Source organism: Condylura cristata, unplaced genomic scaffold (assembly GCF_000260355.1).
Source record: "Condylura cristata isolate star-nosed mole 26May11 unplaced genomic scaffold, ConCri1.0 scaffold00020, whole genome shotgun sequence".
Taxonomy (NCBI): Eukaryota; Metazoa; Chordata; class Mammalia; order Eulipotyphla; family Talpidae; genus Condylura; species Condylura cristata.
This window is the reverse complement of record NW_004567121.1, coordinates 558,121-571,974: the sequence shown is the minus strand read 5'-3', so window position 1 is coordinate 571,974 and position 13,854 is coordinate 558,121. Positions and strand designations below refer to the sequence as shown.

General features: G+C 45.3%; 1 protein-coding gene across 1 annotated transcript in view; it reads left to right on the top strand.

Annotated features, from left to right (window-relative positions):
* LOC101624502 (interleukin-36 gamma-like) overlaps positions 1-2,417 on the top strand; it is a 2,822-nt gene extending 405 nt beyond the window's left edge. The window contains exons 2-4 of the mRNA XM_004685987.2: positions 102-206; positions 787-926; positions 1,958-2,417. Coding sequence (XP_004686044.1) covers positions 102-206; positions 787-926; positions 1,958-2,170 — 458 coding nt within the window. The 3' untranslated portion in view covers positions 2,171-2,417. The remainder of the gene's footprint in view (positions 1-101; positions 207-786; positions 927-1,957) is intronic.
* The last annotated feature ends 11,437 nt before the right edge of the window (positions 2,418-13,854 follow it).

Below are 13,854 nucleotides of genomic sequence, written 5' to 3'. Positions count from 1 at the left end.
TAGACCCTAGTCATTCCTTTCCAAAGGGCCTCGATTAGATGATATTTCTCTAGCAGCCTTAATTATAATGCTTTTCATTATTTTTCTCATTTAAATAAAAGCACAATTACCTTACTCTGGGGATATCTCTGACTTGAGTCAACAAGTGTGGATCCTTCAAGGTGACGTTCTTGTGGCAGTTCCTCGGAGAGCGGACATGACTCCAGGTGAGGCTTCCCTCGAGTTAGTGGCTGGGTTACCTTTTTACAGTTGGCTTCCAGGAGGGAGGAGAGTTTCATGGGATAACGTAGAGAAGTTTTCTGGGAGCAGGGTAAAAAAGCCGAATTGGAACTGCATCATGGGAACAGGAGCAACGCTCTCCTGGCCTGGGATCCTTGTGGAAGAGCAGTAGCTCATTCTGCCCCCTGCTGCCCTCCAAAGACTAAATGGGCTGATACCCCAGGGAGGCAGCTTTCGTCATCAGATCAAGCAAAATTTCCTAAGTCACTGACCTCTTCAAGGGTCGAAGCTCTGCTTGGCTAGGGCTTCCCTTCTGTTGGTGTTTAAGCAGAGGTGTAAAGATCAAGACCAGAATGGGCTGTTTAACGTTTTGGGTTTGTTCCATATTCTGAGGCAGTGATTACACATGGTGGCAGTGAGTGAATGAATGAATGGATGAATGAATAAGTGAGTGAATGAATGAAGCATATGGCCATTTGGTGGATGTGGGGTAACCCGACTTGGAAGACAGTCGTCTTTTCCTGACGGCAAAGAGAAGCTTACACCGCCTCCCCTCTTGTTTCCAAGTTACCATCACTTTCCTCCCATGCAAGTATCCCGAGTCTCTTGAACAAGACAAAGGGACTCCCATTTACATGGGAATAAAGGAACCAGAAAAGTGTTTGTCTTGTGAGGACATGGAGGGTCAGCCCACCCTAAAACTGAAGGTGAGTACTAAGAATGTGACCATGCAAACACTGTGAAAAAGTTAATGTTTTTAAAAGGCCTTATCTTGTAGAGGTTTACTTGGTAGCAGATCTGATCTTAGAGCTAAATTCTTAGCATCTGCATTCCTAGTTGCTCTTGAGTTAAACGCTAGAAACTCACATTTCTTTGAGTTATCCTTTCCCTCTTAACCTCTTTGGTGGTGTTTTTTTCAAATAGATTTGCTTCTGTTTCATCTTTTGTTTGCCACTCTTCATCATTGGACATTGGACCTTCTAGAGCTTCTCTGATGTCTAATTGTCCACACTTGCTCTCCATTCCTTACTTTTTTTCTCTTCATGTTGGGTCCTGAGAGCATTTCCTGGTTCATTATCTTAGATTATGCTTTCATTTTAAACATCCTGTCTGTTCAACATACTTTCCTGTGTTTTCTGAAATGCCATCTTTACTATATTAATTCTCAAGAATTCTAGGTGGCTCTTACTTTCTCTTTATGACTCAGTTATCCCAAAGGAACTTATTTCTTAAACTTTGGTTCTAAAAACCTTTGTTGGACTCAATTCATTGTGATTCTACCCAAGGCCATTCCCCAGAAATGTGTGCCTCCGGCACTGCTGTGGGCATTTGGGGAGCAGCAGGGAGCAGAGGGCAAAGGCCTTGCCCTCAGGGCACTTGGAGACAAGTGGACAGTGTCCGGGCACCCGCAGCCTCGCTAGGGATGACCTTGCTCCCTGCTGCAAACTGGCATCTCCTTCTGTGGTAGAGGATCCCTCAGCCTCTCTGGTGAGGAAGTCCCAATCTTTTGACTTGTTCAATGCCCGGCCCTGGTGTTGTTCCAGCCCATGTCTGGATTTAAGGCCTGTCACTGGGCAGGAGATTCGTCTCTGCCTCTCCTTTCAAATGTGTTTATGTAGAGCAGCTATCACAGGTAGACAAAACCTTTTTGAAATTTGGGGCACTTCTTTGTGTACAAGTCACCTTGAACTACTCAAACAGCCTTTGCGCCTCCATGAGCCTTGTCCTTCCTTTGCAGGAAGAGAAGATTGTAGATCTGTACAATCAAGAGGGGCCCGTGAAACCCTTCCTCTTCTACCACAGTAAGATCGGCAGGACCTCCACCTTCGAATCTGTGGCTTTCCCTGGCTGGTTCATTGCTTCTTCCTCGGATCAAAGCCAGCCCATCTTTCTCACCTCAGAGCAGGGGAAGACACACAATACTGCTTTTGATTTATCGCTCCAGTCTTGAACTCAGCCTGAAGGTGGCAGCTGGTTCAGCCATCTCTGTGTTCAGTGTTCTCATTCCCAGTGTGTTTCCTCATGTTGTCTCAATGCCATTCACTTGTCTTCAGTGCTAAGATGTGAGCAGGGCCCCTGTTATGTTATTTTGTGAATAAAGAAGCAATGATGTCATAGTAACTGAGGAGCAGAGTATGGACTCAGAAACAGAAGCGGTGACATGGCATCAGCTCTGCTCTCCAGATGATGTTAGCCCCCCCTGGACTCTCTAAGGAGACTTAGACACCTAAAGTCAGCAGCTTCTCTGGGAGAAGATATGAAGATACCTCAGAACTCATAGTCTTACCAAAGATTGTATTATGTGATGGTGTGGAACTCATCTCTGTCTTGTGTCCTTTCCTATCGGACTACATTTCCATATCCCCTCTGTGCACAACATCCTTTAAAAAGTGAGGACTTGTTTTCTTAAACTTTTAAATTTTCTTACATTTTGTTTAATATTTGATTAATCCGGTTATTTGTGGTGCCCATAAATTTCCTATTACCTCATCACCTGTGAAGGACTGCCATAGTCCCTTGTGCTCTACCTTCCCCTATTTTTTTTTTTTAAGATTTATTTATGCTTACAGAACTGGGGTACAGGCCAGAGGTGCAGCGGTGGTGGGAGGATTCACTAGAGACAGAGTGGGGAGCAGAACAGGCAGATCAACGAGATACACTGCTGAAGGTAGCAGTGGGCGGGTCAGGAGAGGTCTGCCGCGCCATGTGGTCACCTCCTGGGGCCAGGGATTGAACTTGCAATGAAACAGCTGTGGCTCGCCTGCAGAACTGCATCCTAACCTGTTGCGCCACCAGGGAGGGCCTGTACCTTCCCCTATTTTGATCCATCATCTTTCTCCTTCTCTTCTGTATGCCTCAGATTTATGAGTTTACTTTAAAATTTTGTCTTTCTTTTTTCTTACCCTTTGTTTGGTTTCCTTATACTCCTTCTATAAGTGATACCATTGGCATTTTTTCTTTTTCCTTCTCACTTATTTCACTAAGCATAATCCCTTCTAGTTCTGTTTATGTTGCTATGAATGGCATGAATTTACCTTTTTGACTGCTGAATAGTATTCCATGCTGTATATAGACCACATCTTCTTGATCCATTTTTTTGGGCATTTAGGTTGTTCTCATGTCTTAGCTACTATATATAGTGCTGCAATAAACATACACATAAAAGCTTTTTTTTTGAATTAATGTTTGTGTGTCCTTTGAGTAGACCCTAGGAGTGGAATTTCTGGGTCATATGGTACCTCCATTTTTCATAACTCTGCAATTTTCCATAGTAGTTGGACTGGTTTGCATTTCCACCAGCAGTGTAAGAGGGTTCCTAAAAGATAAGTGCCTTTGAAAGTTAAATAATTGTTGATAATAATTAAGTTATATTGGTCCTATGGCAAATATAAATTCTATGTGTTTTTTAATAATAAAGCTAAAAGAGGTATACAGTAAAATAGGAAGCTCAGAGTAAGCTGAAAAATTGGCAAGAGAAATTGCATGAGGCCATAGCATTGGGTGAGTCTGAATGTGGCATAGCTGTGGGGAGAGGGACCCTATCCGTGCAGAGGGAGTAGACTGGGTGTGGGCTCTACTATTTCACTACTTGCTTTGCAGCCTCACAGCCTTGCTTCCTCTAGTCTTCTCCTTTTAGGTAGATGCCACCCAGATAATGCCTTTAAAAACTGAGCAAAAGTGCCATTTGGAGGGAACAGAGAGTCTCCCTTTGTCTGCACTTGTGTATTCAGCCGAAATTTATTAACCAACTGTGGGTATAATTGTAGAAACATGTAGTTCAACTATGGTGTAGACTTCTTATTTTAACCCTAAAACTGGAAATGCAGAAAATTCTGTTTGCTTAAGTACAGTTTCCAAAACAGACAGTAACTTACTTTTTTTTTTTTCTATTGGATCAACAGACCACGTGCTCTGCTGGACCACCAGCAAGCAGTCAGTGAGCACTCATTTACTGCCTCCTGATTCTTCTTCAATTGAATTAATTTTAGTGTTGCATTTTTATGAAAATCAACATAAAAATGGGCACAAAACTAATTAGTTCCTGAATTTCAAATAGAAGAATTGGTCATTAGATAATCACTACTAAAATCCCCTACTTTTAAAGAGTTGTAATATCTGTAGCTTCCATTTTTAGACTATACTGTCAACTGTTTTATCTGGAAAATAGGGTTTGATGATCAGTTTGCTTGTGATGGAGCTCAACAGCTCCATCCTGCCACAACCTGTGTGGTGATTTCTGCCTCTATTCTCTACTGAGAAAGAAGGCTCTAGTTTCCCTGGGATAGCTACAGATGTGAACTCAAACAAAAGCTCAAATATGAATTTGGTCACCTGTGGTTCAGGTCCACGGGACAGAGGGTCATCCTTATGCTTCAGAGGAGGCTCTGATGATGTATTTGGAGTGTAATCAAAATGGAATCTCCAAGGTACAATCATCTCAATTGCTTGTGGGACCCAGAGAACAGACTTCCCAGACATCTAGCTTATGCCTCCCACTTGAGAAACACCACCACCTACCACAGAGTGTGAAACCATGGACGGTTCCTGTCAGTAGCCACGTCTGCTCTGTCAGCTAATTGTCTAGCACACACTCAATTTACACACATTCACCAGAGCAAATGTGCTTGCTTTTGTGTGCCCTGAGCTCCAGGCCAGAGGATTTGGTGGCTTTGGATCTTTAACAACTGGGCACCATAAAGGGCTTAGTGAACAGGGAGTGGTCCATTAGGATTTGGGAGGGGGAAGATTAAGAATACTGCCCCCAAATTCTGCCCCCAAAACCTGCACATTGTTAGTGGGCTGTTCATCCAGCTGCTTTGGGACTGGCTTCTTCTGTCCCCAGGATTGCTAAAGGATGATTCCTGAAGCTGGGCTTGAAGCCACTTTCCTGTAATTCTCTAACAGCTTAACTTGGGGACTGGACATCATTCGCCTGAGGCCCAGAGAATGATGGCTGTAGAGAATAAATCTTCATGTCAATAAAGAATTAATTTTTTTGTTCACACTTCAGAAAGTTATTTAAGAGACAGTCTTACTATTATAATACAGGTCAATGGTTAAAAACAATATTCTTCTACTCAAGTCTTATTTTCATCAGGCCAATTGTTCTTTTTTTTTACCTGTGGCATGACATTGGGGACACATGCAAATCTCTTGGTCTTCTTTCAGAATCTGGATCCTTTCCCATAATGTCGTCATCTCCTTCAGCCTTTTCATTTTGGGGGTGAGGACAGGGACGCCCATGGAGGACTTGTGACTTGACTAGGGTGGTATGAATATTTAGTAGTAGAACTGGAAATAATGACACTCTTGGTTTTGAGGGTTTCAATTTCTGACTTCTGAGGCGGGAAGTTATGAAACAGTGGATGAGAAATCAGCAACAATTACCTGGCAAGACAGCAGAGCAAAGTAGGAGCTACCTCACTCCCATCATGAGGCTGCCCTTATCCGGTAGCATGTCAGATGGTGACCCACCAAGGGTGAGGTCCTGCTGGCCACCTACACATTTTATGTACTAACATTAATGCTGAAATACACTGTGCACCTGTATTTCTCAAACTTGAAGCAGCATCAGAATCACCAAGGGCATGAACCCCAGTGCCTAGGCACTCTAGACTTAAATGAAATCTCATTCCACCTTACTAAGTATAGAGCAGAAACAAATATCAGTGTCTTTTTTTTTTAAGATTTATTTATTTATGCAAGCCAGAGGCACAAGGGTGGTGAGAGTATCTAATGCATGTCTGCTAACTTGGGATGCTAGAGCACCTGGGAGCCTGGCCCCCTCCCCCACTAATCCGGGGTAGTGATCTCAAGTCCGCAAACAGCAGGGTGTCTAGTGTCTGCTCTTGCTCAGGGCAAGCTCCTTCCAGCGGAGAAGCAGCCTGCATCCAGGCTCTGGGAAGCTAGAGGAACATACTCTGGGTAGTCTTCCCTGGTGTGAGACAGGTGGAGCGTATGTTGAGTTTAGACCTGGAGCTGTTAGAAGCTACACAGGTCTTGGCAGGAAGGAGGGATCCTACTCTTGGTTTTTCTTGTGCTACTAGAGCTTTCCACGCTTGGAATATTGTTTCCATGTGTCATTCTGTGGCATCATAATCCAGTCATCAGCCATGGGGAAGTCCTAAGATATTTCTTTCCTTAAACTCAGTGTTGATGACTCTACTTCTTGTAACTATTATTAAAATTTTAACATGTCCTCCCTTTTCTGGGAGCATGGGCAAGTCACACCTTCTCTACACTTGACATTTCATTATAAGCTTTACTGAATCATCTGGCCCCAGGAACTAGTGAATATCCATGGTGTTGGGCAGCCCTAGCTTCAGAGAGGCAGAACCTTCTTCCCAGTTCACATGGATCAAAGGCTAGGCCCTAGTAGAGTGAGACAGACAACTGAGGCTTGAGCAAGCTTTAGGCCATAGGATACGGGGTCCTCTGTCAATGGTGAAGGTGCAGCCCAGAGCTGGGTTCTGCAGACTTTGACTTTCTCTGTCCTTTGGGCCACTGGTCTTGGAACTCCTGGATTAAAGCTCTGCATCTAGGCCTGAAAGAGAGTCATAGGTACAAGTGTTTCTGCTAGAAGGTAGTTGGTGTCCAAGAAGGAGCATGAGTGGGTTGAGTTCTGGAAGTGTAAGTTCTGACTAGGGTCCCTGCGGGACTGGTCCCCAGAGTCAAATGGTGGCTTGGGCCTGACAAGGGTCAGTAGGGTCTTGTAGGCTTAGTGTGCACATAAATAATTTCATGAGGCATGATTTTTGTAAGGGTTCTCAAAGCACTATGCCTTTACCATGCATTTTTACTTTGTCTACAGTGTTATCCAGGGTTGAACCTACTTGGGTGAATATTCAGGATACCAATCATCAGGTGTGGGTCTTTCAAGGTGTGGGTCCCTCAGAGCACTACCAAGAAAGCACCACGTGGTCCCTGGTGAGCGGCCAAGGCTGTCAGAGGCAGCTCCTTTGACTGGGACTGTGTGTGTTGGTGTCAGCTTCTTCTTTCATAATAAACCTATTAACCCCTTATTTGGGGACCACAGAGGCATCAAGGAACTAGCGGTGAAAACAGAGTTCTTCTGTGACCATGGGACAAGAGGTCAGAGGAGGAGGGAAGATAGAGATTGGCCTGTGGAAAGTGGTGAAGACTTTCTTCCTTGAAACTTCTAAGGGTCTCTAGGACAAATGAGTGGGATTTATGGACAGACCAGTTTTTGAATCCGTGAAGAGCTGAATTTTCTAATGGAAGCTTCCCAGTGCCAGGGAGGGATGCTTAGGAGGGTGGTAGGTGGGGGATGACCACTGAATGGGCTGTGGGAAGATCCAAGCCTCTATTGCACCACCTTAGAAATGGCCGTGAATGGCATTTTCCACATTGTGTTCCCTGTTCCTCTCGGTTTAATCCCAGGCAAATATCAACAGACTCTTGAGACAGACAGAGGGGCTCCCATCTACCTGGGCCAGAAGGCACTGGGCCTCTGCCTGTTCTTCACGGTACTCAAGGGGCTGCCCTACCTGCAGCTGGATGTGGGTGAGGGTCAGAAAAAGTCCTGCCTGGGAGAGGAGATTTATTTTTACAAAATGCTTATTGATGGAACTTCTAGATTTTGCAATCTCTCTCTATCTCTCTCTCTCTTTTTTTTTTTTTTTGGTAAAGATTTATTTATTTATGCATACAGAAATGGGATACAGGCCAGAGGTACAGGGGTGGTGAGATGATTCATCAGAGACAGATGGGGGAGCAGAACAGGCCGACTGATGAAGTACACTGTTGAGGGGAGCAGTGGGCAGATCAGGAGAGGTCTGTTGTGCCATGTGGGTCACGTCCCTCCTGGCAGGGGATAGAAGTCGAGCTGCAGTGGCTTCTATAGCTTCTTAGTGCTGTGCTTTAAGGTTAGTGCTATGCTTTAAGGTTCTTAGTGTTGTGCCACCAGGGAGGGTCCAAAGTTTTTTTTTTTTTTTTTGACAAAATATAGTTTGAATTTTAAGAGACCAACCAAATTCTCTGCACTAAGTATTTTAAAGATTGTGACTCTTTGTTATGAAAAAAGTCCTCTAAGTTATAGAAGGTCACAAATCAGACCCCTGTATGGTCTTTTGACTCCTTTCAGCCAACAAATTCAGGCAGATCCCCAATACAATGAAAGATGTAGGGTGGCTTTCAAGCAGGGACAATTTTGACCCATGACCCTTGTCAGTGTCTAGGCCAATGGGTGGGCTACTGACATCTAGGGGGTAGAGGTCAGGGATGCTGTTTAGCCTTCCCCTGTACTCAGAACAGTCCTGGAAGACCAAGGATTAGGGCACCACAGTATCAGTGCAGCCATTTGTCACTTAGTGACAGTTCTGTGACAACAGACCACATATTCAGTGGTGGTGGCGGGCTGTGCCTGTGGCCGAGGTGTGTAGTAGGCTGCGCCACCAGGTCTGCTCACACTCTGTGGGCTCATACAACCACATGATCACCCAAGGATGCGTTTCTTAGGAGGCCCCCCCGGGTGGAGTGGGCGTAGCTGCTGTGCCGGCACAGGAGATGCCTGGCGGTACAAACTGCTTTAATTCAGAACTCCTGATGGCCACGTGCACCTCTTTGGTTTCTCCCCTTTTAAACAATAGGTAGTAAGTAATTCAGGGCTTTGTATTCAAAGCACACAAGCTTTTACATTAGCAATGTTTTCTTTCAAAGTTTCCCGTTAAGAACCACTGACATCTGCGGCCTAAGTTTTCAATCACAAACTTAACATATATCAGATGTTCGGGGCCTGTCATTTTGAATCTCGTAGCAGGAAATAGAGGTCTTGGGTTCTGTCTGAGTGAATGGGGAAGGCTAACTTGGACAGGAGCTAGCAGTGTGTGGAGAATATAGAACATCTGAAGCTCTTCTGTTTCTCCCTGCGGCCTCCTTCTCCCCTTCAGGAAAAGAGCATGATATCCTGTACCACAGGCTCAGCCCTCACAGCGGAAGGGGCAGGGCCTCCAGCTCCAAGTCTGGCCGTCCAGGCTGCTTCATGGCCACCTGTGCCGAAGGCAGTTCTGCACTCTGCACTGGAGCTGGGGGGCAAATAGCAGTGACTTTGGAGCATGTCACAGGAGGTCAGCATGGGGCTGGAGTCGTCTCTCCAGGTGCATAACCTCACCCCTGCTCCCCCCATCCTTGGCTCTCACAGTACTTCTGAGATGAATGTTGCCTTTCCTAAAAGTAACAAGTCAAATGAGAAGCAATTAAGGGATTAATGATTGCAATCTGAGTATGCAGTTTCAGGGGAAAATCGAAAATGTGCTTTGAGAAAGGACAAAAGATTATTATTTTATTGTTATTGTTGTTATTATTATTATTTAAGATTTATTTATTTATGCATACAGAACTGGGGTACAGGCCAGGGGTGCAGGGGAGGTGAGAGGCTTCACCAGAGACAGAGTGGGGAGCAGAACACGCAGATGTACTGAAATACACTGCTGAGGGGAGCAGCAGGCGGGTCAGAAGAGGTCTGCCATGCTATGTGGGTCACCTCCAGGGTGGGGATCGAACTCACGCTGAAGTGGCTTTGGCTTCTGAGTGCTGTGCTTTAACCCACTGCGCCACCAGGGAGGGCCCTACTACTATTTTTTTTGTTAACGAAGTATTATCGTTTTACATCTTTGTACTATTTTGACGTTGTAGGAGTTCTCTGCTCAGGTGTGGCCACCCTAGCTCTTGTATAGGGGTAAAGTTTTATGGGAATAGAGCTTGATAAAAAAGGAGGTTTTTTTATGGGAAGGAAAGGGGGAAGATGAGATAAATTGCTCAAGAAAAGGGTTCCCTGGTGTTGAAAGTAGTAACTATTTTTGACTACATGTGATTGTTATGTAACAGCAGTCCCCAGCTGAGTGGCATCAGCCTGGGCTATGCCACAGCAATGGGTTTGGGGGCCACCCCCAGTGTGGTCACGTTTGGGTTTTAGGGAAAAAAATAGCTGCCAGTTTTGGAGACCTCCTAACTGTAGCCAGGTTTGAACATGGCTAGTGTTATGCAGCTACAGCAGAGCTTACCCACCCAGCGCCTCTAAGAAAAGCTGCAGGGTGGGTTGGACACACTGCTGGGGTTTTGGTTTTGAACCACAAGCTGGTTTTGAAAACAGATCAAACAGATGCGATTTCCCACTGACTCCGATGAGATTCAAGTTTCCACCGGCACTAATTAAGTAGTGGGAACAACTGGTTTGGAACATGGACCAATCAGGTTAGAAAGACGGGTATCCTGGAGGGGACATATAAGTAGACTTAGGCGAGGCTGGAGGTTGGTATTGCAGAGAAGCTGCCTGGGAGCTGAGCTGCTTGGGGAGACTTGGGGCCAGCTTGGAGAAGCTTGATTCAGCTAGAGAAGGTTTACCTCAGCTTGGAAAAAGCTTCAGGAGGAGACTTGATTTTGGCTTCAGAAGAAGACAGGCTTCAGCTTCATGAGAAAGGCTGCTGTGTTGTGGTCCCAGTAGTGCCCCTGGGTGATCCTCTAGCTGCCACAGTTGATCTAGGTCCACCGCTTACCGGTGAGCAGTTCCAGGCGCTTATGTGAGGAAAACACTACTTTGCATGAGAGCTTTGGTTCTGACTACTGGACTTATGGTGCTATGTGGGGTAGGACAGCTGGCCATGTGTGGCCTAGGAACTGTTTCCTTAGCCCAAGTTGCCCATTGTAAACAAACCTTGCTGCTGTTGCGCCCTGAGATTGTGTAGTATCTCGCAATTGTAGGTGCATGGTGAAGAGTCACAATGGCCTGGGCTCCACCTTTGCACACTTTCAGTTACTGATTTATCCTCTGGCAAAAGCCCATAATCACCAGCCTTTGTGATGAGAATGTCCACTACCCTGTCTGGCTCTCATGGGTTTATGAGACAATGCTGCTTGGCCCAACCCAAGGGTCCTTTGACCCGGTATGAACAGACAAGGCATAATTTTCCCACCACCGCAACTCTGACCCTATTTTGAAGTCATTCTATTTCAGATCATACTGACCTTTCAACAAGGGGATGCAGAACCACTACAATTATGTCCAGTTTTCAAAGGTAGAAACCTGGTTAAAGATGGAGTAAGAAGTCAAGTCTAAGCCTGGGGAAGGAAGGAAGAGCCTGTGTTCGAGACGTTCCCCCAGACGGGTGGCTGTCCCCAATATGTGTAGGTGGTCTTGGGCCACCAAACCCTCCCACCTTTCTAACGCGGTGGCCTGTCTCCTTCCTCCCTCCCATCAAAAGTGAATTCATCTCAGTTTCTTTCCCTTTCTCTGGGACTTCAGTATTTGATTTAATTCTTTCTGCGCATTCTACCTTTGTCCACCAGATCCTTTTAATCAGTGACAATCCCGCACTCATCTCGTATCTACAAATTTTTTTTTTTTATTCCCACATTCTACCACTGTTACTAGTGCAAATCGCTCAGCTGGGCCTGACTTCCTGCTGTTGCATTGTCCATGATTGTTTGTTCTACACCTGGAGCCCACTGCAAATCCGGTCACTCTCTCCAGTCATTGCTGAGCAACCAGCTTTGAGAGGTATAAACTGACAGCATGTCATTCCAGCCGCACCAAACTTCTCTCTATGTGCTCTGGGGCTCCCAGGACAACTTGGGTTGTCACCTGCAGGAATCTGCTCAGCACTTATCTGTACAAACCTGCAAGGAAGAGGAACTGCTCCATGGGGAACCAACAGGGGTGGGCGCAGAGGGGGAACTGTGCTCCCTTTGATCACTCAGGCCGACAAGTCTGAGGTGGTTTCTACAGAATTGTTTAGGGCCCCAGCAGGACTGAGGAACAGTCACCCATGGCCATACTGAACTTTCATGGTTACCCCTCATTTCCTTGCTTTAGTCTCTCCCTATTCTGTTCCCAGAGTCACCTCTCAACAGGTTGCATGCAAACACTTGCCTCAGACTCAGCTTGAGAAACTCAAAACCTGAGAAAACTCAGTGATGACCCATCAACACAAATTAAACATTGTTGCCTCTCACATAAGTCAAGAAACCCCTACTTTTGTTTATTACCTAATGTGAACTAGAAGCAAGGAAACAACACTTGGTTTACCAATGAGAAAGAAGAAGGGAAAAGAAATATGATGAATAAAAGGATCATTTAACTGCAACATTATTTCTGTCACTTATAAGCAGAAGACTCTGATTCTGGGAAAAGAGAAGAATTCCAGAATCAGCTCTGCCTATAAGGTTGACTGCAGGAAGAGAAAGTCCAAATGTCACTCCTCGTTGATTCTGCACTTGGCCAAGGATTCAATTTAGCATGAGACAGAGGCCAACAAAGATTGTGTGTAGGTTGCCACCTCCCACTGCCCAGGAGCAACCCCTAAGTCCAAAACCCACACACTCATCTCCATCTCTTGTGCAATTTAGAAGCTCTAGCAGATTAAAGCTCTGATTCTCTAATATCAACTTCATCTCTGCCTATAATTGCAGGCTGGCCAAAATGAAAGCTGCAATTAACTGGCAAAGTCAAAGCCAGCAACAATGACGCCCCCAATTTACCAGGTGTTTTGCATTCTGAATACTTAGTGGTTATTTCTTAAGGGGAATGTAAGACCCATAGTTTCAATCACTAAACAAATGTTCTTTGAGAACCTACACTGTTCTAAATGTGGGGGCTGCTGTAGTTAACAAAAGAGGAAAAACGTTTAGCAATCCCCCTGGAACTGACACTCCAATGTGTAGGCTACAATGGTCCAGTTGCACTTTAAAGGACAGGCAAGTCCCCTACCACATTTACCAGCGCGCCTGGATGGTCTCTCCCCTGCCTCCAAGCCCACTGCCAGATCTTTATTTCTCTCCATCATGCCACTCTTTCAGTTGCTCAAATATGCCACATTCTTTATGGCCCCAGGACTTTTGCCTATGCTACGTGTATATGCATCTCTATGCCAGTATTGGTTCATTCTCATTCTTTGCTTGTCTGGCTCCTTCAAACCAGCTCCTTATATGTTACCTCCTCAGAGAGGCCTTCCCTGGTCACATGTCTGAAGTCATCCTTTCCTTGAGCTCCTGAATTTTCTATCTCCAGTTTTTTCTTGCTTTCTCCACAGAGCTTATAAAGTCTTCATTTACTTGTCTTAATCTTTCTTTAATTTTCTTACATTACAAAGCCTGTGATCCTAGGGAAGTAGTGTTTGTCCAGTTCATTATCATGTCCCCAATCCTTAACATAGTCTGCAAGCTTAATAAGTGTATATTGAATAAACAAGTTAACTACACTATGGTTCTTGCATTCCCCTTAAGAAATAACCACTGGCTCTTTCTGGTGGCTCAATAGGTTAAAGCGCAGCACTGCAAGCTAGCAGCAGCCGCTTCAGTGTGAGTTCGATCCCCAGCCCAGGAGATGACCCACATGGTGCAGCAGACCTCTCCTGACCTGCCCACTGCTCCCCTCAGCATTGATCTGCCTGTTCTGCTCCCCACTCTGGTGAATCCTCTCGCCGCCCCTGCACCTCTGGCCTACTCCCCAGTTCTGAATGCATTAAAAAAAAAGAACCACCAAGGATTCAGAATGCAAAACATGGTAAACTGGGAGAGTCATTGTTGCTGGCTTTGACTTTGTCAGTTAATTGCAGCTTATATTTTGTCCAGGCTGCATAAATTAATAACTGAGGACTGCATGAGGAACTGATTCTCCGG